Genomic DNA, 21,735 nt, shown 5'->3' on the forward strand with positions numbered 1-21,735 from the left:
TATATATATATATATATATATATATATAATCAGACTGTCTCCTACACATCATGACCACAGACTAGATAATAAAGTTGGAGCAGTATCCCAGCCTAAGCTCTACATTCATGGCCCCAACAGGTGACACACCTGTGACCCAGGCTTAAAGCCCTATAATCTGCTAAAATGCTTCCCCTCACTTGGACTGACTGGACCCAGCCCTGCATCTGCCTTCTTCACCTGGAATAGCTCCCCCCGCCTGACCTGGAATAGTCTTCCCTTGACCCAGAGTGGTTCCCCATTGACCTGGAATAGTCCCCTATCTACCTGAACTAGTCCTCTCATAGACCCAGAGTAGTCCCCCGTTGATCAGGAGTTGTCTCTCCCCTTTGACCTGGAATAGGCCCCCTCCCAGGTCCCATTCTCTGCTGTTCAGCACAACCTGTGGTGGGGGAAGAGTATGGAGTAAGGATGACTAAAGGTCCTCAGAGTTGGTAACAGTTGGAGCCAGATGATATATACAGTAGCTTTGTTTTCTTTGTATTTTTTTAATATTTGAATTTTTAAATATTTTTTGAAAAGGATGAATATTTTCTGCTTCCTGCTGATTACACTTAAACTGAGGCAAAATACAAAAGCATAAAAAATTAAGATCACCAATATCCTTACAAAATGATTCTCTCTAAGACGAACCACAGAGGTGACAGAAAGTGCTCCCAGGCTGGGTGCAGTGGCTCACGCCTATAATCCCAGCACTTTTGGGAGGCCAAGGTGGGTGGACTGTTGAGCTTAGGGGCTCGAGACCAGCCCGGGCAACCTGGTGGGACCCCATCTCTACAAAAACTACAAAAATTAGCCAGGTGTGGTGGTTCATGCATGTAGTACCAGCTACTTGGGAGGCTGAGGCAGGAAGTTGCTTGAGCCCGGTAGGTCAAGGGTGCAGTGAGTTGTGATCATGCCACTGCACTCCAGCCTGGGCAACAGAGTGAGACCTTGTCTCAAGAAAAACAAAAACTTTTTTAAAAGTGCTTCCAGAAGCTGGGTGCCGTGGCTCACACCTGTAATCCCAGCACTTTGGGAGGGTGAGGAGGCAGATCACTTGAGGTCAGGAGTTCGAGACCAGCCTGGCCAAGATGGTGAAACCCCATTTCTACTAAAAATACCAAAAATTAGGTGTGGTGGCAGGCGCCTGTAATCCCAGCTACTCGGGAGGCTGAGACAGGAGAATCGCTTGAACCAAAGAAGCGGAGGTTGCAGTGAGGCGAGATTGTGCCACTGCACTCCAGCCTGGGCAACAAGAGTAAAACTCCATCTCAAAGATAAAAAAAAAAAAAAAAAAAAAGGCCAAGCATGGTGGCTCAGGCCTACAATCCCAGCACTTTGGGAGGCCAAGGCTGGCAGATCACTTGAGGTCAGGAGTTTGAGACCAGCCTGGCCAAGATGGTGAAATGCCATCTCTACTTAAAATACCAAAAATTAGCTGGGCACAGTGGCAGGTAACTGTAATCCCAGCTACTCAAGAGGCTGAGACAGAAGAATCGCTTGAATCCGGGAGGCAGAGGTTGCAGTGAGCTGAAATTGCACCATTGTACTCCAGCCTGGGCAATAAGAGCCAAACTCCATCTCAAAAAAAAAAAAGAAAAGAAAAGAAAAAAGAAAAAGTGTTTCCAGGAGAGCTTGCTGGGACTGGCCTGGGCTCAGAGAGCATATGGCCTTGTGCTGCCCAGGCCCTGGCTCTATGACAGCAGTGAAGACAGGATGTCCCTGAGGCACTTTCAGGCTTCATTCTCCTTAATCCCTGACAAGCTTTGAGCCCCAGGACAAGTTCGGATATGACAGGTAGTTTGCAGTGTGGGGTTCTCATGGGAGAATGGTGGGAAATGGTCACCTGAATTTGTCAGCCAAGAAATCATGGTAAACTATAAGTTAAAAATGGTCCTCAAAATTTAGTGGTGCAATTTTAGCCATGCAAAAAATCACGTTTCTCTAGCCTCACCAAAAGCACACCAGGCTTTGCTTGCCTGTGATTTCCTCTCTGCTGGCATCCCCAGGTGACCAGATGGCACATGAATTACTTTTCAAATATGTATGCTTGACCACTCACTTATTCTCCCAGGCCCTATGATGTGCAAGACCCTGGCCTGGAGGTTATGGAAATACAGAGGCATGTGGCCCACGAGCCCAGCTTTTCAGAAGCTTGCATCTCTACAGACATGGATAATCTCACATCAGCCACAGGAAAATGGCTGTCCCTAAACCATTTCTGCCTGCTAGCCCCCAAAGCTCATTCCTAAATGATAACTAGCTGTGTCATGGACAGTGACTGGGCTCTGAATCTGACAGTGTGGGCAAGCAGTCTGGCTCCATTTGTTGGCTCTTCTCAAAGCTGTCTGTTAGCCAAACTAGTTACTAACCTACCTATGGGAGCAACAGGAAACTAACTCTGAGACAGGAGATTTGCCAAGATCAACCTCTAACCAAGAAGCCCACACCCAATCAACAGGTCCCACAAACCTCATGCAACCTACACTGTTATTTTAATGTTGATGTACAGGTCATAAAATTACAGTCTCCACACAGAATTATAGTCTGCACTGGGAAGGACCCTGGGGCCCCCCGTCCCACAATCCCACCCCTAAAAAGAGACCCTCTGCAGTTAGGCAGTGAGAAACAGTAGGAACTCTTGTAGGGCAAGGAAACCAGGATGGCCCTCTGTAGATGCCTCTTACTGCCCAAGCATCAGTTCTTCCCTAGATTGAGCCCAGCTCAGTCCTCCTCTGGCATTTGCTTTTTTTTTTTTTTTTTTTTTTTTGAGACAGAGTTTTGCTCTTGTCACCCAGGCTAGATGGAGTGAAATGGCGTGATCTTGGCTCACTGCAACTTCCGCCTCCCTGGTTCAAGCAATTCTCCTGCCTCAGCCTCCGGAGTAGCTGGGATTACAGGCACCTGCCACCATGCCAGGCTAATTTTCATGTCTGGCTAATTTTTGTATTTTTAGTAGAGATGGGGTTTCACCATGTTGGCCAGGCTGGTCTCCAACTCCCGACCTCAGGTGATCCACCTGCCTCAGCCTCCCAAAGTGCTGGGATTACAGGCATAAGCCATTGCGCCCGGCTGCCCTTGGCTCTTACCCAGCAGCCAGCATGGAGCTTGCACAGACTGGACAGCAATAAATGCTGGTAAAGACTCTTGATGGAACGCTTGGACCAGGCTAGGCATCTGGGGAGGCCCTTTGGTTAGAGGTGACACAGCCCCTGCCCTCAATGATGTCACAGTCAAGCAGAAGTAGTAAGACCAGAGGTAAAGTAACTGAAATTAAATCCACACTAAAAACAGCCAATCAATGCTGAAGACACATAGGATGCTCCAAAGGTACACTTAGGGCTCAGCCACTCTGTTCTTAAAGCTGCTGTTCTGAGCAGCAGAGACAAGGAGAAGTAATGAGCAGGAGATACAGCCATCTGACTGCTCACAGGCTAGCAGAGGAGGGTGACCCCGGAACACCAAAGATAGGGCAGGCCAAGGTGCTTCAGAGGAACCTGCCCCTTCTACCTGGGCCTCCAAATCACGAATAGTTTAACAAGCAGATTCTGAGGACTACTTGGAGGCAGGCATCTCTCTGGCCCTAGTCCTTAGTCTTCAACAGCAGCTACCATAAGTTTCTTTTTTTAATGTCTCAAATAATTTTACTTGATGGTAAGCCTTCCTAGAAAGCGGAATATTAACACTATTAAGTAAAGAAATGCATCCTTGCACATCTGCTGCAGCCTCCCTCTGCCGCTCCTACCCATTCAGCACAGAATGCACAGTAGGTGCTGTTCCCGCTGAGCATGATGGGGCTTTTCGGAGGTAGTGTTTGCTCAGCTCTCAGCTGCAGGGGGTGGTAGGAGGGACAGCCAGTGCTGGGGGAGAGCTCTCTGCTATTCCAGATACAAAACTGAACAGGAAGCCACCTTAGATTTTTGGAAAAGAAGTTGCTTTTGAACACAAAATTTAAGCTGATGGCTGGGCGCAGTGGTTCATGCCTGTAATCCCAACATTTTGGGAGGCCAAGATGGGAGGATCACTAGAGTCAGGAGTTTGAGACCAGCCTGGGAAACAGGGTGAGACCTCATCTTTAAAAAAAAAATACAAAAATTAGCAGGACGTGGTGGCACACACCTGTAGTCACAGTTACTCAGGAGGCTAAAGTGGGAGGATCACTTGAGCCTGGAAGATCACTTGAGCTGTGATCGCACCACTGCACTCTAGCCTGGGTGACAGAGCCAGACCATCTCAAAACAAATAATAATTATTAATTAAAAAGAAAAAAGCTGAGCATGGTGGCATACATCTGTAGTCCTAGCTACCTGAAAGACTGGCGTGAGAGAATCACTTGCACCCAGGAGCTCAAAGCTGCAGTGGGCTATGACTGCCCACTGCACTCCAGCCTAAGTGACTGAGCAAGGCCCTTTTTTTTTTTTTTTTTTTTTGACATGGAGTCTCACTATACAGCCCAGGCTGGAGTACAGTGGCACATGATCTTGGCTCAGAGCAACCTCCACCTCCCAGGCTCAAGCGATTCTCCTGCCTCAGCCTCCCGAGTATCTGGGATTACAGGTGCACACCACCACACCTGGCTAATTTTTGTATTTTTACAGAGATAGGGTTTCACCATGTTGGCCAGGCTGGTCTCAAACTCCTGACCTCAAGTGATCTACCCATCTCGGCCTTCCAAAGTGCTGGGATTACAGGTGTAAGTCACTGTACCTGGGCAAGGCCCTGTCTCTTTTAAAACTAAAAAAAGAAAGAAAATAAAGGAAAGTTCTACTTAAAAAATAATTGAAGCCAGGCGCAGTGACTCATGCCTGTAATCACAGCACTTTGGGAGGCTGAGGCGGGTGGGTCACCTGAGGTCAGAAGTTTGAGACCACCCTGGTCAACATGGTGAAACTCCGTCTCCACTAAAAATACAAAAATTAGCTGGGCATGGTGGCACACACCTGTAGTCCCAGCTACTCGGGAGGCCGAGGCAGGAGAATTGCTTGAACCTGGGAGGTGGCAGTTGCAGTAAGCCAAGATCACGCCACTGCACTCCAGCCTGGGTGACAGAGCAAGACTCTGTCTCAAGAAAAAGCAAAATAAAATAAATTGAGGGCAGGCACAGTGGCTCACACCTGTAATTTCAACACTTTGGGAGGCCAAGGCAAGAGGATCACTTGAGGCCAGGAGTTCAAGACCAGCCTGGACAACATAGCAAGACCTGTCTCTAAAAAATATTAAAAATTAGTCTGTAGTTCCAGGTACGCAGGAGGCTGAGATGGGAGGATCACTTGAGTTTGGGAGGTTCAGGCTGCAGTGAGTTGTGACCACACCACTGCACTCAGCCTAGGCAACAGAGTGAGATCCTGTCTGGAAGGAAGGAGGGAAATAATTAAATGGTTTAGAATATTTTTAATGTACAGAATTAGGATTCCAGTAAACCATCATGGGTTATTTAACTCACTAGAATGTACTACAGATGTACTATAGAATTTAAAAGGTGGGATTAGCCCAGGCAATCATTCTTCCATTCAACATGTATTTTATTGAGTATGCCTGTTCGTCACCACCAAATGATCATATCACCTTTGAACCTCAGAGACCAAAGGACCAGTTCAGTCCCTAGAAGGAAACCAGGCTAAGTGCTATTTCTCTTCCATGAGTGGAGTCCCAGCACCAAGGTGAGGTGTGGGGTCTATCCCAGCCTAAGTCTCTCCTGAAGAAACTGAGGCTGTGAGGGTTGAAGGGACCTGCCAGAATCCACAGCACGGAGCCAGGAGGAGGGAACACAGGGCTCTGAGTCACCATGCAGCGCTGTGCAAAGACATCGATATGGAATATATGCCACCTCAGATAACTGTACAGAACTTTCTAAACTCACTCTGGAAGATCCCTAGATCCTTACAAATTCTTACAAAGTTTATGTCTTAAGCTTAAAACAACTCTCAAAGTTGGAAACCTAAAATGTACTTCTAAGTTAAAAAACTAAAACTAAATCTGGCCTACTAGGGCTTAGCTTGTGAGAATGCCCTCCTCACACAAAGCCAAGGCTCAGGCTCTGGGCAAGGCTGGCCCTCGGGTGCCAACGGCGGGTCTTGAGTTTTGTTAGATCTGAAGCTCAACATTATCAGCTCACTTGGGTGAACAGGATCCGGAGTAACTGCGTCTACTCAACAAATTCTCAGAAACTAACTTATAAGTCAGGGCACCTGTTTATTAATTTACAAGGAGAAATGAATCCACCAGAAGACCCAGCAAACACAGACTCATGAAACAGTGGCCTCTACTTGCGGACCAAAGTAAATTTTATGACTATACCTTCTAGCTGTGTTCTCCATGCAAAACACTGAGCTCAGTATTACTCCGGAGAAAGTGCTAAGAAGTCTATGAAGGAAGAAAGGGAAGAACACTTAGTCCCATTGAGCAGTACCCAGCATGTCTCTGCTACAGGGTTCAGGCATTTTCATTTGTGCAAATTATTTAATCCTTATGAAAAAACCACAAGGTGGGTTTTATCTAATAAAACAAAACTCCCTCTGAACAAAGATGTTTAAAGTATTATAAAAAGGCCTACGTATCCTTAAGGCCAATATTCAGCACATCTCATGAGTATTCACTATACGCTAGACACTGGAGCTGTAGGAGCCACTGTCCCTGCCCCCCGGGAACCCCTAGTCTAAAGAGGGAGACAGACAAACTGCAACTGCACAGCCACATGAGGGCCCAGCAGGAATGAGGGAAAATGACTGGAAGAGGCACCAAACTCAGTGCCCACGTCTGAGAAGCCAGTGGAACCTAGAGCGATGATTCTGTCCAGCTGGACAGTGAGAGGCTATAGTCCCAGAGTGACATCTGTCATCCCTCAGAAATCACACTGCCTAAGGTGCACATCAGAGGCACTACGACAAATCCCCTCCTACAAGCTCCATGACAAAGAACTCCTCTGTGGACACCCACACTGCAGCCCTGTCTATCTGAAATTCAACAAACCTCCAGCACTCCCTGCAGCACCAGTTGACAGATTAGCATATTTTTTTTTTTTAGTGCTTTGGTGCTTACCAACGGAAAAAGGACCTTTCCTCAGTGCTAGAGAGGATTAAATGATGAGTACGACACAGTCGGTGTGCACCCGCATCGCAGGACACAGCTAATTTCTTTCTTTCTTTTTTTTTTTGAGATGCAGTTTCACTCTGTTGCCCAGCTGGAGTGCAGTGTGCAATCTAGGCTGACTGCAACCTCCACCTCCCGGGTTCAAGTGATTCTCCTGCCTCAGCCTCCCGAGTAGGTGGGATTACAGGCGCGTGCCACCACACCTGGCAAATTTTTTGTATTTTTAGTAGAGACGGGGTTTCACCATGTTAGCCAGGATGGTCTTGATCCCCTGACCTCCTGATCCGCCCACCTCAACCTCCCAAAGTGCTGGGATTACAGGCGTAAGCCACTGCATCCGGCCGACAGAGCGAATTTCAAGGGGAACCATAGTTCTGCCCACTACTGCCTGTTTGCTTCAGTGAGAAAAACACAGGCACCTTAGTGCCCACAGGAGGCCACACTGGGGGTGGCCAGGATCCATGCTGGTGGTGTCTTAAGCAGCACTCCACTCATGTTGCAGGTTTCATGGATGGAATTCCAGTTTTGGGTGCTCTCTTGCTTAACCATCTCCCTATATAATTTTTCAACCAAGCTCTTGGGTCCCAACTGACCACAAATCCATAGGAAAATTACTTCTCCCTGGAAGATGTGAAACCTGTGGCTTCTTCCTTGAGTCAAGATGGATGAATTCAACAACCTATACACCCCACCTGGAAGAGACGGCGCTTCTCCTCCATACACATCCCTTGCCACAGGGTCTCAGATCAGGAAGCCAGCAAATGAACCCTCCACCCCATCCTCCCAAAGCAGGGGTCATGGAGACCGGGCCACCCTAGCTCACAATGGGCAAGCCCTGGGAAGCAGCCATGAAAGCCACCCACAAGGGACTCACACCATCATTCTAAACGGCGCTTTCCACACTGGACTTGCACCTACCTCATTCTCCATGGAATACCCCGTGTGAAATTCTGTTTGAGGAATTTCTTTGGAGAGATTCTGGTTCCTCCTCCTCTGCCGACGGCTACTATGCATTCTCTATTCACTTCTGAATTTGTTGAAAAATATGGCCAGATGTTAGCCCTCCCTCTGAAAAAAACATGACTGAACAGGAAGACCAGAAACCACAGCTTCCTTCTGCAAAGCCACTGAAGCTGTTTACAATGTTTTAAAAGTTTAAAAAGCAGGCAGCACCCAGAAACTGTTGGCAAAATCCAAACAGTCTGCATGCACAAAAAGACACAAAGTAAATCAGCTCATTTTCCCTACTCCCCACAGCACACGAACCCCACAGGCAGCCTCCCTGCATTTCCAGCAGAAACTCTGCAGTCAACGGAAGGACATTACTTTGAAAGTCCACCATTCTGCACATCCGAATGCCAAAGCTAAACAAGCAGACAGAAAGCACTGTGAGGGGCTACCCTTTCCTGGAGACAACAGGCCGTGCTGCTGGTGAAGACCCATGGTACCCGCCTCATACGAAGGGTGGAAACACACGACAAGGCTGTTCCAGCCACCCTGTTTGCAGTGCTTGCTCAAAGGCAGCAAGATCTTTACAGAGAAAACTCCATTCCAGGTGGGGCTTGGGCAGGGTACACTGGGCTCTACGGGTCCTCAGCCTACAAGTGCCTCTACCTGCCTCCAGGACTCATGAGTTTGAGTCAGCAGCACTTTGAAATTAATTGGCTACTTGCCTCTGGGCAACCTCACTTCTTTAAGGCAAATTTCCTAATCTAGAAAAGCAGAAGTTGGATCTGTTGCTGGTGAAGGCTCTTAGAACTCAGAAAATTCCAGAATGGTTTGCCAATAGGGAAGGCTACTTAATTAAATATTCTGGTTGGCCAGGTGCGGTGGCTCATGTCTGCTACAATCCCAGCACTTTAAGAGGCCGAGGCAGGTGAATCACCTGAGGTAAGAAGTTCAAGACCAGCCTGGCCAACAAGGTGAAACCCCATTTCTACTAAAAATAGAAAAACTAGCTGGGCGTGGTGGTGGGCGCCTGTTATCCCAGCTACTTGGGAGGCTGAGGCAGGAGAATCACTTGAACCTGGGAGGTAGAGGTTGCAGTGAGCCAAGAAAGCGCCATTGCACTCCAGCCTGGGTGACAGAGTGAGACTCCATCTCAAAAAAAAAAAAAAAAAAATTCTGGTTAGAGTGACTATATTCACAGATCAATAAATAAACATAACAATTACAATTTTTTAAATATTAGGTTGAACCAAATCAAAGTGTTGATTTTCAACAGTATTCTGGCTATAAAAATGGTACTTTCGTATGGTTCTACTTCACTAACCTGTAACAAATAAAGTTTAATATTTCTTGATTCTGAAAAGACTGTTTCAGAATAATAATTTAGTGCTTCAATTATTATTCCATATACCACAGATGTAGAAACTGTCATAAAGTTGGAAAAGCAGCATTAGAACTAGATTCGAATCAATATCCAGTATTAACTGGACTGTCACTTTCTGTCTTTAAAAACCAGAGTAGAGTTGCCTACACAGGGCAGAACCAGCTGACCCTGACCTTCAGGCAGGCTCAAAGGGAAAAAGCAAACCAGGAGATACAGTAAGAGGTGCCAGTCAGCTGAGCAGCCTCACCTCTATTTTGGCTACTGCAAAGGGGAAGGGTTCCAGGGAAACAAACATGACTAAAAAGAAAACCCACATGCTCTGAACACTAGTCAACCCCAACGTTCCCTCACACTGTGATCCCCATGGCCAACATGACAGAGAAAAGCCAAAGAGTAAAGGGGAAGAGACAGGCACAGGAACCTACATTCTAGCTAGTATACTTAGAGACACTTGAGAAGAATTGCATCCATAAAATAAGACTAGACAGCCATGAAAAAGAGAAAACGGCCAGGCGTGGTGGCTCACGCCTGTAATCCCAGCACTTTGGAAGGTTGAGGTGGGCAGATCACCTGAGGTCAGGAGTTCGAGACCAGCCTGACCAACATGGAGAAATCCCGTCTCTACCAAAAACACAAAATTAGCCGGACATGATGGCGCATGCCTGTAATCCTAGCTATTCGGGAGGCTCAAGCATGAGAATCACCTGAACCCAGAAGGCGGAGGTTGAGGTGAGCTAAGATCGCGCCACTGCATTCCAGCGTGGGCAACAAGAGTGAAATTCCATCTCAAAAAAAAAAAAAGAAAAAGAACAGAGAACAAGAAACATATCTTAGAAATTACAAATATGACTGCCAAAATAAAAAATTCATAGAATAATAACAAGGACATAGCTAAGAGCCCAAAGAATTACATGAAGGAGAACTGTGGGGTTGGCCAATGCCTGCCTGCTGCTGATGGCCACAGCTGCAAATGTTTTACAGATGAACAAATCCACCAAGTCGATAAAGGTAATCACCAACTTTGAACCCTGATTAAGCAAAATGTTAGCCCCCAAAAAAAATTCCATTCTCAGTAGTAGAACCACATTACAAAAAATTGTACTCAATTATGATGCCTTGAATTTCATCAATAAAAAATTTATGAAAATGTGCTTTCTCTCTTATATAAATACCTACTTAATGGCCTCAATTTTGCCCCTTGGCTCACACAGCCTAAAATATTTATTATCTGGTCCTTTATATGAAGTTTGCCAACCCTGTCCTAGAACAAGGTGAAAAGGCAAAAAGTTTAATGTGAGAAAAATTAAAGGCCACAGAAGCCGGGTCCATCAAGTCTAACAGTTTCTTAAGAGGAGAATAAAAGTGGGCAGAATCAAAGAGGGACACAAATATCAGAAGACAACAATGACGAACTCAATTTTATGGACAAAAAAAGCACAGTAACAAGTAGGCCGAATGTAAGAGACAAATCCTAAACACTTAGACTCGTCTTCATAAAACTACAGAATTTCGAGAGAATCTTAAAAGTTTCCAATAAGAAAATGCAAAAAAAAAGTACCTTTAAAAGCAGTAAGACTCAGATCAGCATCAGATGTATCATGATAAATGGGAATATGGTAATCCCTTTAAAATTCTGTGGGGAAATTAATTTAAATCTGGAAGTTAATTTAAAACCAAAGTGTCAATCAAGGTGCAAAATTGTTATTTTCACACCTGCAGTGTCTTGGGATCTTTACACCCTAAAAACCCCCTTTTGAAAAACATACTAGAGGATATACTCCCAGCAAAAGGAGGATGATCCAAGAGAGGAAAAGATGTGGACTCCAAGAAATGGTGGAACCAACCCAGGAAGCAGAGAAAAGAAATCCCAGGGTGACAATGACAGCGTTCAGCAAGCAAACAAAGGAAAATCTAGAAGATTCCATTAGGTAAACCAAGAGCCTAGAAGTTCTTGATGATAAAAACATGTTTCTTGGGCCTTGACTAAGGGCTGGCCTCGACATGCAGAGATGAAACTCCACAAAGCCTATAGGTAATCATTTAATGTTTGACTGACTGCTGAATGGTGATGCCAGAAGTTATCATCAGCTGAAGAGGCTTTGCTGAACGTTATAATCAGCTGAAGAGACTGCTGAACTGGCTACTCAGTAGAAATCCAAAAAGTCTACACTGTAGGTGTAAGGAAAACACCTAGAACTAAATTCAAAACTGATACAGAGGCTGGGCGCAGTGGTTCATGCCTATAATCCCAGCACTTTGGGAGGCCGAAGCGAGAGGATAACCTGAGATCGGGAGTTCGAGACCAGCCTGACCAGCATGGAGAAACCCTGACTCTACTAAAAATACAAAATTAGCCAGGCATGGTGGCACATGCCTGTAATCCTAGCTACTAGGGAGGCTAAGGCAGAAGAATCGCTTGAACCTGGGAGGCGGAGGTTGCGGTGAGCCAAGATTGTGCCATTGCACTCCAGCCTGGGCGACAAGAGCGAAACTCCGTCTCAAAAAAAAAAAAAAAAAAAAAAAAAACTGATACAGAGCTATCAAAATAATGACTAAACAAAGATGCACAGGACAAAAAAAAAAAGATGTCCCAGTAATCTCACTGCCTGCCATAATAAAACTGAACCTCATTCATAATAACAAGGCATTCTCTAGAAAAAGGCTGAGTAAACTCTACCACACAGGCAAGCCCCCTGTTTTTGTAAATAAATTGGGGTTTTTTTGGTTTTTTGTTGTTGTTGTTAGTTTTGTTTTTTGAGATGGAGTCTCGCTCTGTCGCCCAGGCTGGAGTGCAGGGGCACAATCTCGGCTCACTGCAACCTCCACCTCCCAGGTTTAAGCCATACTCCTGCCTCAGCCTCCCGAGTAGCTGGGACTACAGGCGCCCGCCACCTTGCCTGGCTAATTTTGTATTTTAGTAGAGACAGGGTTTCGCCATGTTGGCCAGGCTGGTCTCGAACTCCTGACCTCAGGTGATCCACCCACCTCAGCCTCCCAAAGTGCTGGGATTACAGGCGTGAGCCACCTCGCTCAGCCGTAAATAAAGTTTTATTAGAACATTTAAAAAAAGAAGTTTGGGCAGGGCATGGTTCTCACCTATAAGTGGGAGCTAAACTATAGGTACACAAAGGCATACAGAGTGATATAATGGACACTGGAGACTTAGAAAGCGAGAAAGTGGGAGGGAGGTGAGGGATGAAAAATTACCTACTGGGTACAATGTACACTCTTTGGGTAATGGGTACACTAAAAGCCCAGACTTGCAGGGCACGGTGGCCCATGCCTGTAATCCCAGCACTGTGGGAGGCCGAGGCGGGTGGATCACTTGAGCTCCGGAGTTCGAGACCAACCTGGCCAACATGGTGAAACCCCGTCTCTACTAAAAATACAAAAATTAGCCAGGCGTGGTAGTGGGCACCTATAATCCCAGCTACTCGAGAGGCTGAGGCAGGAGAATCACTTGAGGCTGGGAGGCAGAGGTTGCAGTGAGCCGAGATCGCGCCACTGCACAAGAAAAGCAATTTATCGGAAACTCTAAAGAAAAGGCCGGGCATGGTGGCTCACGCCTGTAATCCCAGCACTTTGGGAGGGTGAGGCGGGTGGATCACGAGGTCAGGAGATCAAGACTATTCTGGCTAACACGGTGAAATCCCGTCTCTACTAAAAATACAAAACATTAGCCAGGCGCGGTGGCGGCCACCTGTAGTTCCAGCTACTCATGAGGCTGAGGCAGGAGAATGGTGTGAACCTGGGAGGCGGAGTTGCAGAGAGCCGAGATCACGCCACTGCACTCCAGCCTGGGTGACAGAGCGAGACTCCATCTCAAAAAAAAAGAAAAAAGAAAAGAAAGGCCAGGCGCGGTGGCTCACACCTGTAATCCCAGCACTTTGGGAGGCCGAGGCGGGCGGATCACGAGGTCAGGAGATTGAGACCATCCTGGCTAACACGGTGAAACCCTGTCTCTACTAAAAATACAAAAAAATTAGCCAGGCATTGTGGTGGGCGCCTGTAGTCCTAGCTACTCGGGAGGCTGAGGCAGGAGAATGGCGAGAACCTGGGAGGCAGAGCTTGCAGTGAGCCGAGATTGCACCACTGCACTCCAGCCTGGGCGACAGAGGCAGACTCCGACTCAAAAAAAAAAAAAAGACTGTATTATTACTGCAAACACAGAAAAGCATACACAAACAGGAAAGCAACGTGAAAGACTCTAATAATAGTTGTTTCTGGTGGGTGTGATATTTTTCATATAATATATTTTGCTATTTTCTTCTGAGATACAAGTGTATTTTTTAGTAAGAAAACTAACAAGTTCATTTTGGAAAATCCTCAAAATTTTTAGCAAATATCACTTTCACTGAATAAAAACTGTTCTCTTGAGAGGTGGGTAAAGAAAAAAAGAATAACCTTGGTTCTACTATAGAGAACAATTTGTTAACATCTACTAAAATTACAAATGCACATATGCTTTCCCAGCAATTGCATTTTTGGGAATTAATCCTACAGATGCATTACATACATGACAGGTTAGAAGATTAATTGCTTCATTATTTGTTAAGCAAAATGACAACCTAAAAGTCCATAGGAGGGCTGCTGTTTAAATATAGTAGCCCACAGATAAAAATGCCATTCCACCCTAAAGAAGAATAAAAAAACTACATATCTATAATGAAAGAGCTCCAAAACACACTGTCAAGAAAAAATAAACCCAAAGAAGTTCTTATTCCCTTAAGAGAGAAGTAGACTGTATCAAAATAACTCTCTCACAGACTGAGATTACGAACTCTAGATAAAATGTGAAAAACAATCTTCTAAAGACACTGGAGACAAACAAGAAATAAAAAAGAAGCTTGGAATTTATATGACCCTTGAAAGAAGGGAACATCACTGGGCAAGATGCACTTTTATATTGCTCTACTCCTGAGAGTGCGCCCCAGTCTGAGAGGAGTGGAGCAGAGGAAAAAAAGCTGCAATTTTATTGGCCTGACAGGTTAAAGGAGGATTTGAGACTGCTAAAGAAGCTGGAAATTGAGAAGGAAATAAAGGAAAGGAGGAATCCACTAAATAAGGAACCCAAAGTCTGAGTATAAGGTCCCCTCAAATCTTTGGCTGAACCCTGAACTGTGTAAGTGGGGGTGAGACTCCCACAAGCCCAGAAAGGACACAATAGCTTGAAGGCTGAAGGAGCTGAGTTGATGGCTGGGCGCAGGGGCTCATCCCTGTAATCCCAGCACTTTGGGCGGCCAAGGCAGGAAGATCACTTGAGGTCAGGAGTTTGAAACCAGCCTGGGCAACACAGTGAGACCCCATTTCTACAAAAATAAAAATTAGCCAGATAGTGTATGCCTGTAGTCCTAGCTACTTGGGAGGCTAAGGTGGGAGAACTGCTTGAGCCCAGAAGTTTAAGGTCACAGTAAACTACAATCACACCACTGCACTCCAACCTAGGTGACAGAGCAAGATCCGTCTCAAAAAAAAAAAGCTGAGATTTTCTCTCTCCCTAGCTGCAGGGTAGATAAGAGTTTGGAATCCAAGTCCTTCCAAGTTAGAGGGGCTTACTAAGCACCTTAAACACTTGAGACTATCCATTTGAAACCCCACAAGGGCCACATCTTAGGAGTAAAAAGTACATTCTAGGACTAAGAGATTTACCCTAAGAGTAAGGACAAAGATCAAAACTGATCTACCAAAACAAAGTATAACACCCAGCCAGGTGTGGTGGCTCATTCCCGTAATCCCAGCACTTTCGGAGGCGGAGGCAGGAGGATGGCTTGAGGCCAGGAGTTCAAGACCAGCCTGGGCAACATACTGAGACTCCATCTATATTTTAAAAATTTTTTTCATTAGCCGGACACAGTGGTGCATGCCTGTAGTCCCGGCTACTCAGGAGGATGAGGCAGGAGAATCACTTGAACCTGGGAGGCAGAGGTTGCAAGGTTGCATTGAGCCAAGATCATGCCACAGCACTCCAGCCTGGGTGACAGAGCGAGACCATCTCAAAAAAAAAAAAAAAAAAAAAGGCCAGGCACAGTGGCTCATGCCTGTAATCCCAACACTTTGGGAGGCTGAGGCAGGCAGATCATCTGAGGTCAGGAGTTCGAGACCAGCCCAGTCAACATGGCGAAACCACATTTCTATTAAAAATATAAAAATTGGCCTGGCCTGGTGGCGCATGCCTGTAATCCCAGCTACTTGGGAGGCTGATACAGGAGAATCACTTGAATCTGGGAGGTGGAGGTTGCAGTGAGCCGAGATTGCATTACTGCACTCCAGCCTGGCGACAGAGCAAGACTCCATCTCAAAAAAAAAAAAAAAAGGAATTCTTAAGACTGTCAAATAAAATAAAAGACATTCAATACAACAAAAAAGACAGGTAACCTCTCAAGAGAAACAATGGATGCCAGAAGATAATGAGTCTTCATCTTTAAAATGCTAAAAGAAGCTAGCCATGGTGGCTCACGCCTTGGGAGGCTCAGGCAGGCGGATCACTGGAGGTCAGGAGTTGAAGACCAGCCCCACCAACATGGTGAAACCCCATCTCTGCTAAAAATAAAAAAAAAAATTAGCTTGGCGTGGTGGTATGTGCCTATAATGACAGCCTCCCAGGAGGCTGAGGCAGAAGAATCACTTGAACCCAGGAGGTAGAGGTTGCAGTGAGCCAAGATCGCGCCACTACACTCCAGCCTGGGTGACAAAGCCAGATTCCGTCTCAAAAATAAATAAATAAGGCTGGGCGCAGTGGCTCACGCCTGTAATTCCAGCACTTTGGGAGGCCGAGGTGGGTGGATCACAAGGTCAGGAGTACAAGACCAGCCTGGCCAAGATGGTGAAACCCTGTCTCTACTAAAAATACAAAAAAAAAAAAAAGCTGGGCGTGGCGGCAGGTGCCTGTAATCCCAGCTACTTGGGAGGCTGAGGCAGAGAACTGCTTGAACCCAGGAGGCAGATGTTGCAGTGAGCTGAGATTGTGCCACTGCACTCCAGCTGGGGCACAGAGCAAGACTGCGTCTTAAATAAATAAATAAATAAATAACACTGAAAGAAAACAGTCAACCTAGAATTCTATATTCTATAAAACAGAGGTCCCCAACCCCAGGCCACAGACTGGTCTGGGTCCATAGCCTGTTAGGAACCAGGCCGCACACAGCAGGAGGTGAGCAGAGGGCCAGCGAACGTTACCAGCTGAGCCCCACCTCCTGTGAGATCAGAGGCTGCATTAGATTTTCATAGGAGCACAAACCCTGAATTGTGTGTTGGAGGGATCTAGGTTACACGCTCCATATGAGAATCTAATGCCTGATGATCCAAGATGGAACTGTTTCATCCCCAAACCTTTTCCTCACTTCGGTCTATGGAAAAATTGTCTTCCACGAAACCGGTCCCTGGTGCCAAAAAGGTTGGGGACTGCTGATGTAAAACTATCCTTCAAAAATGAAGACAAAATGAACACATTTTCAGATAATAAAAGGTGAAACAATGTGTCAGACCTACACCACAAAAAATTCTAAGCAAGGTCTTCAGGCTAAGATCTAAAAGTAAAATCCTAAGCACCCCAACTGACTGAACAAAGCCTGTTTTGGTCCCAGCCATGACAAGATAGCTTGGGACACACCTCGTTATATTCCCTCCCTGTTGTAGTTCAGGCACAAGTGACCAGCATTAATGTTAAAATAGAGACTACAAAACTGACAGAATGGACTCTGTGGCAATAAAATACCAAATTGTATGTGTTCATGAAGATCATGGTGGAAAAAAGATACCAAATTACAAACAAGACCTACGACCATACCAGGTAAGGATTCAGCCACACAGTCTTACTATTCAAGATCAACTCTGTTCTAACTGCCACAGGGTTTTTCTTTTTCTCTAGCAGCCAAACAAGCACTGTCCTGGATAAGCAATGGGAAAACAACTGCAACTGACCACCAGATGCCAAATGACCTCCTGGTCCACAAGCCAAAACTATAGCTGTGACTGGATAAGAGACTGACTTCAGTAACTCTCTCCTGACAAGAAGACCACCAGCCATAGACTGGTTTTAGCCAGTTTACAGAGGCTGTGCACTTGAGTGCCCTGTCTCCTTGCTTCACCTTTTGAGGTATGGTGCCTGAATATAATGCTGTCTCCACCTCAAAGTGAACATGGAATGCAAATAACATGCCTGTCTGGAAAAATAACTGTCAGATACTATGCTTAGTAGTACCTGGGTGATGAAATAATCTATACACTAAATCCTCATGACAAAAGTTTACCTATATAACAAACTTGCACATGTACCCCTGAACCTAAAAGTTCTTTGAAAAATGTATGTTTGGGCCAGATGCAGTGGCTCATGCCTGTAATCCCAGCACTTTGGGAGGCCGAGGCAGGTGGATCACGAGGTCAGGAGATCGAGACCATCCTGGCTAACACGGTGAAACCCCGTTTCTACTAAAAATACCAAAAAAATTAGCCAGGCAAGGTGGCTCACATCTGTAATCCTAGCTTTGGGAGGCCAAGGCAGTTAGATCACTTGAGGCCAGGAGTTAGAGATCAGCCTGGTCAACATGGTGAAACCCCATCTCTACCAAAAATACAAAAATTAGCCAGGCGTGGTGGTGGGCGCCTGTAATCCGAGCTACTCCTGAGGTTGAGGCAGGAGAATCACTTGAACCTGGCAGGGGGAGGTTGCAGTGAGTCAAGATCGCACCACTGCACTCCAGCCTGGGCAACAGAGCAAGACTCCATCTCAAAAAAAAAAAGAAAATAAATAAAGATGCATGTTTGGGCCAGGCACAGTGGCTCATGCCTGCAATCTCAGCACTTTGGTAGGCTGAGGCGGGTGGATCACCTGAGGTCGAGTTCGAGACCAGCCTGACCAATATGATGAAACCCCGTCTCTACTAAAAATACAAAAATTAGCCAGACCTGGTGGCATGGGCCAATAATCTCAGCTACTCAGGAGGCTGAGATAGGAGAATCGCTTGAACCTGGGAGGCGGAGGTTGCAGTGAGCCAAGATCGCGCCATTGCACTCCAGCCTGGTGTGACAAGAGTGAAACTCCTTCTAAAATAAAATAAAATAAAATAAAATAAATTGCATGTCTGTTCACTACACATGCATCAGAACCCCCTCCATGAATATTCATAATCCTCCCACAACCTGTTGAATAGACATACTTGGTCAACTCGTTCAGCACAAATTCCTGTTCCAATCCCTCCTCCTCTGAAGTGCCTACCTTTCAGGCTCTGCCAAAGGCTATGCTTCCCAGCCTGTGGGATGGCCAGCCTACAGATTGTAACTCTTTGTAAGAAATAAAGTATCCTTTCCAAATATGTACATCTCTTGAATTTTAAGTTGACAAGACCAAAGGTAAATTATTCCAGATGCAGTGGCTCACACCTGTAATCCCAACACTTTGGGAGGCCGGGCGCAGTGGCTCACACCTGTAATTCCAGCACTTTGGGAGGCTGAGAGGGGCAGATCATCTGAGGTCAGGAGTTCACGACCAGCCTGACCAAAATGGCGAAACCCTGTCTCTACTAAAAATTCAAAATTAGCCAGGCATGGTGGCGCATGCCTGTAATTCCAGCTACTGGGGAGGCTGAGGCAGGAGAATGGCTTAAACCCAGGAGGCGGAGGTTGTAGTGAGCCAAGATGGCGCCACTGCACTCCAGCCTGGGTGACAGAGCAAGACTCCATCTCAAAAAAAAAGTGGTTAAGACTGGCCAGGAATTGTAGTTCAGCCCTGTAATTACAGCACTTTGGGAGGCCAAGGTGGAAGGATAGCTTGAGCCCAGGAGTTCAAGACTAGCGTGGGTAACATGGCCAAAATAAAAAGGTTAAGACAGTAAATTTTGTTATGTGTTTGCTTTTTTAACGTAATTAAAAATTAAAATAGGCAGGGCGCGGTGGCTCATGCCTGTAATCCCGGCACTTTGGGAGGCTGAGGTGGGCAGATCATGAGGTCCGGAGTTCGAGACCTGCCTGGCCAACATGATGAAACCCCATCTCTACTAAAAATACAAAAATTAGCTGTGTGTGGTGGCGGGTGCCTGTAATCCCAGCTGCTTGGGAGGCTGAAGCAGAAGAATCGCTTGAAACTGGGAGGCAGAGGTTGCAGTGAGCCAAGATTGCGCCACTGCACTCTAGCCTGGGCAACAGAGTAAGACACCATCTCAAGAAAAGTAACAATAATAAAAATACAAATAAAAGACACCAGAGCCAGCTTAAAGTGCTTCCCACTGGCTGAATTTGGGACAATTTGAGCTTCAAAATAAATAAGGATATTAGAGGACTATAGTCTTGTAAGTAAAATAAGAATAAATAAGAACTTTAAAATGAAGAAACTTGGCAACACTATCTTAACCAAGTAACCACAGTTAACATCACCAACATGGGACAAATTGACATTATTTTCCCTGCTATGATGCAACGGAAGAATACATCATCTCTGTGGTAGTCCTACCAAAAACACATAAAGTCATGAGAAAAAAACAGACCTAACTGAGAGACATCCTACTAAGTAACTGATCTGTGATCTTCAAAAATATCAATCATCAAAGATAAGACTAGGAACCATTTCAGTTCAAAGAGCCTAAAGAGACATGCAAACCAAATGCAACACATGATCCCGAATCTATAAAATCTATGGATCCTAGAGCTATATAAAGAAAGTATCATAACAATCAGCAAGTCTGGGTGGGGTCATGAATTACCTAGCAAAATCAAATGAATGTCAATTTCCTGATTTTAATGATGTCAGAATGGTGTGGTTACAGTGTCCTTGTACCAAGCAAGGTACAGTTGAAGTGTTGAAGGGTCATGGGGCATTGTGTCTACAGTTTATTCTTAATGGTTCAGAAATGTTAACACTTGAAGGATCTGGGTGGAAGGTGTATGAATGCTCTGTGTACTCTGTATATACTCTGTGTGCTTTATATCTACTACAAATATATTTAAATCATTTCAATATAAAAAGGTGAAAATTCAATAGTTTAAAGCAAAAAAAAAAATCTAATGTAAGATTTATAACATGGATAGAAAAAAAATATATGCCAAAAAGGTACAAATAACAGGAGGGAGTACAAATGGAACTATACTGCTGATAGGTTCTTACACTGTACAAGAAAGAAATGATATAACATTAATGGATGGTAATCTGTGACAAGACATGGATACATATAGCAATATCTAGAGGAGTAATAGCAAAAAAGCCAGTAGCAATAGAGCAGAGTTAAAAATACTCAATCAAGGCCGGGCGCGGTGGCTCAAGCCTGTAATCCCAGCACTTTGGGAGGCCGAGGCAGGTGGATCACGAGGTCAGGAGATCGAGACCATCCTGGCTAACACGGTGAAACCCTGTCTCTACTAAAAAATACAAAAAACTAGCCGGGCGAGGTGGCGGGCTGAGGCAGGAGAATGGCGTAAACCCGGGAGGCGGAGCTTGTAGTGAGCTGAGATCCACCCACTGCACTCCAGCCTGGGCCACAGAGCGAGACTCCATCTCAAAAAAAAATACTCAATCAAAATGGAGAAACAAAGGAAGAAAGCACAAAGGGAAAGAGAAAACAAATAACAAAATGATAGACTTAAACACAATGACATCAATTATGTAAACTTCAAAATTAAAAGGCAGAAACTATCAGATAGATAAAAAAGCAAGCTATAACAAAATGCTCTTTATAAAGCATGTAGTTTAAAACTCCAGACATGTTGAAAGACACACCATGCAAACATGCGGCCTAAGAAAGTGGGGTAGCCAGGCATGGCTGGCTCAAGCCTGTAACCCCAGCTTCTCGGGAGGCTGAGGAGGATCACTGAGGCCAGGAGTTTGAGACCACCTGGGCAACATAGTGAGACACCATCTCTTAAAAAAAAAAAAAATTAGCCACGCATGGTGGCGTGCACCTGTACTCCCAGCTACCTGGGAGGCGGAGGCGGAAGATCACTTGAGCTCAGGAGTTCAAGGCTGCAGTGAGTTATGATCATACTACTGCTCTCCAGCCTCAGTGACAGAGCGAGACTCTTTGACAGTTGCTAAAGTCCCTAAAGCAAAAAAAGAACACAGTGTGGCTATATTAATATCAGACAAGGATTGGGACAAGAAGTCTTACTAGAAATAAAGATGGTCATTTCATAATGAAAAAGATTTATTTCAACAAGACATTATGGGCTGGGAGCGGCGGCTCACGCCTGTAATCCCAGAACTTTGGGAGGCCGAGGCGATGGATCACCTGAGGTCAGAAGTTCAACCTTGGCTAAAACCCCACCTCTACTAAAAATACAAAAATTAGCTGGGTATGGTGGCGCATGCC

General features: G+C 45.5%; 1 protein-coding gene across 9 annotated transcripts in view; it reads right to left on the minus strand.

Annotated features, from left to right (window-relative positions):
* The window catches only part of CCM2 (CCM2 scaffold protein), a 79,528-nt gene that overhangs the window by 45,116 nt on the left and 12,677 nt on the right, over window positions 1-21,735 (minus strand). For 3 of the 9 annotated variants that reach the window (XM_017871649.1, XM_017871650.1, XM_017871646.1), the window contains exon 1: window positions 8,029-8,137. The exons of 4 other annotated variants lie outside the window; for them this stretch is intronic. In XM_017871649.1, the coding sequence (XP_017727138.1) occupies window positions 8,029-8,124 (96 nt within the window). In that variant the 5' untranslated portion in view covers window positions 8,125-8,137. Of the gene's footprint in view, window positions 1-8,028; window positions 8,142-21,735 lie in introns of those variants that run through there. 2 more of the 9 variants (XM_017871644.1, XM_017871653.1) reach the window with 2 other exon arrangements.

The sequence above is a fragment of the Rhinopithecus bieti genome, unplaced genomic scaffold, assembly GCF_001698545.2.
Source record: "Rhinopithecus bieti isolate Rb0 unplaced genomic scaffold, ASM169854v2 scaffold_6908, whole genome shotgun sequence".
NCBI lineage: Eukaryota > Metazoa > Chordata > Mammalia > Primates > Cercopithecidae > Rhinopithecus > Rhinopithecus bieti.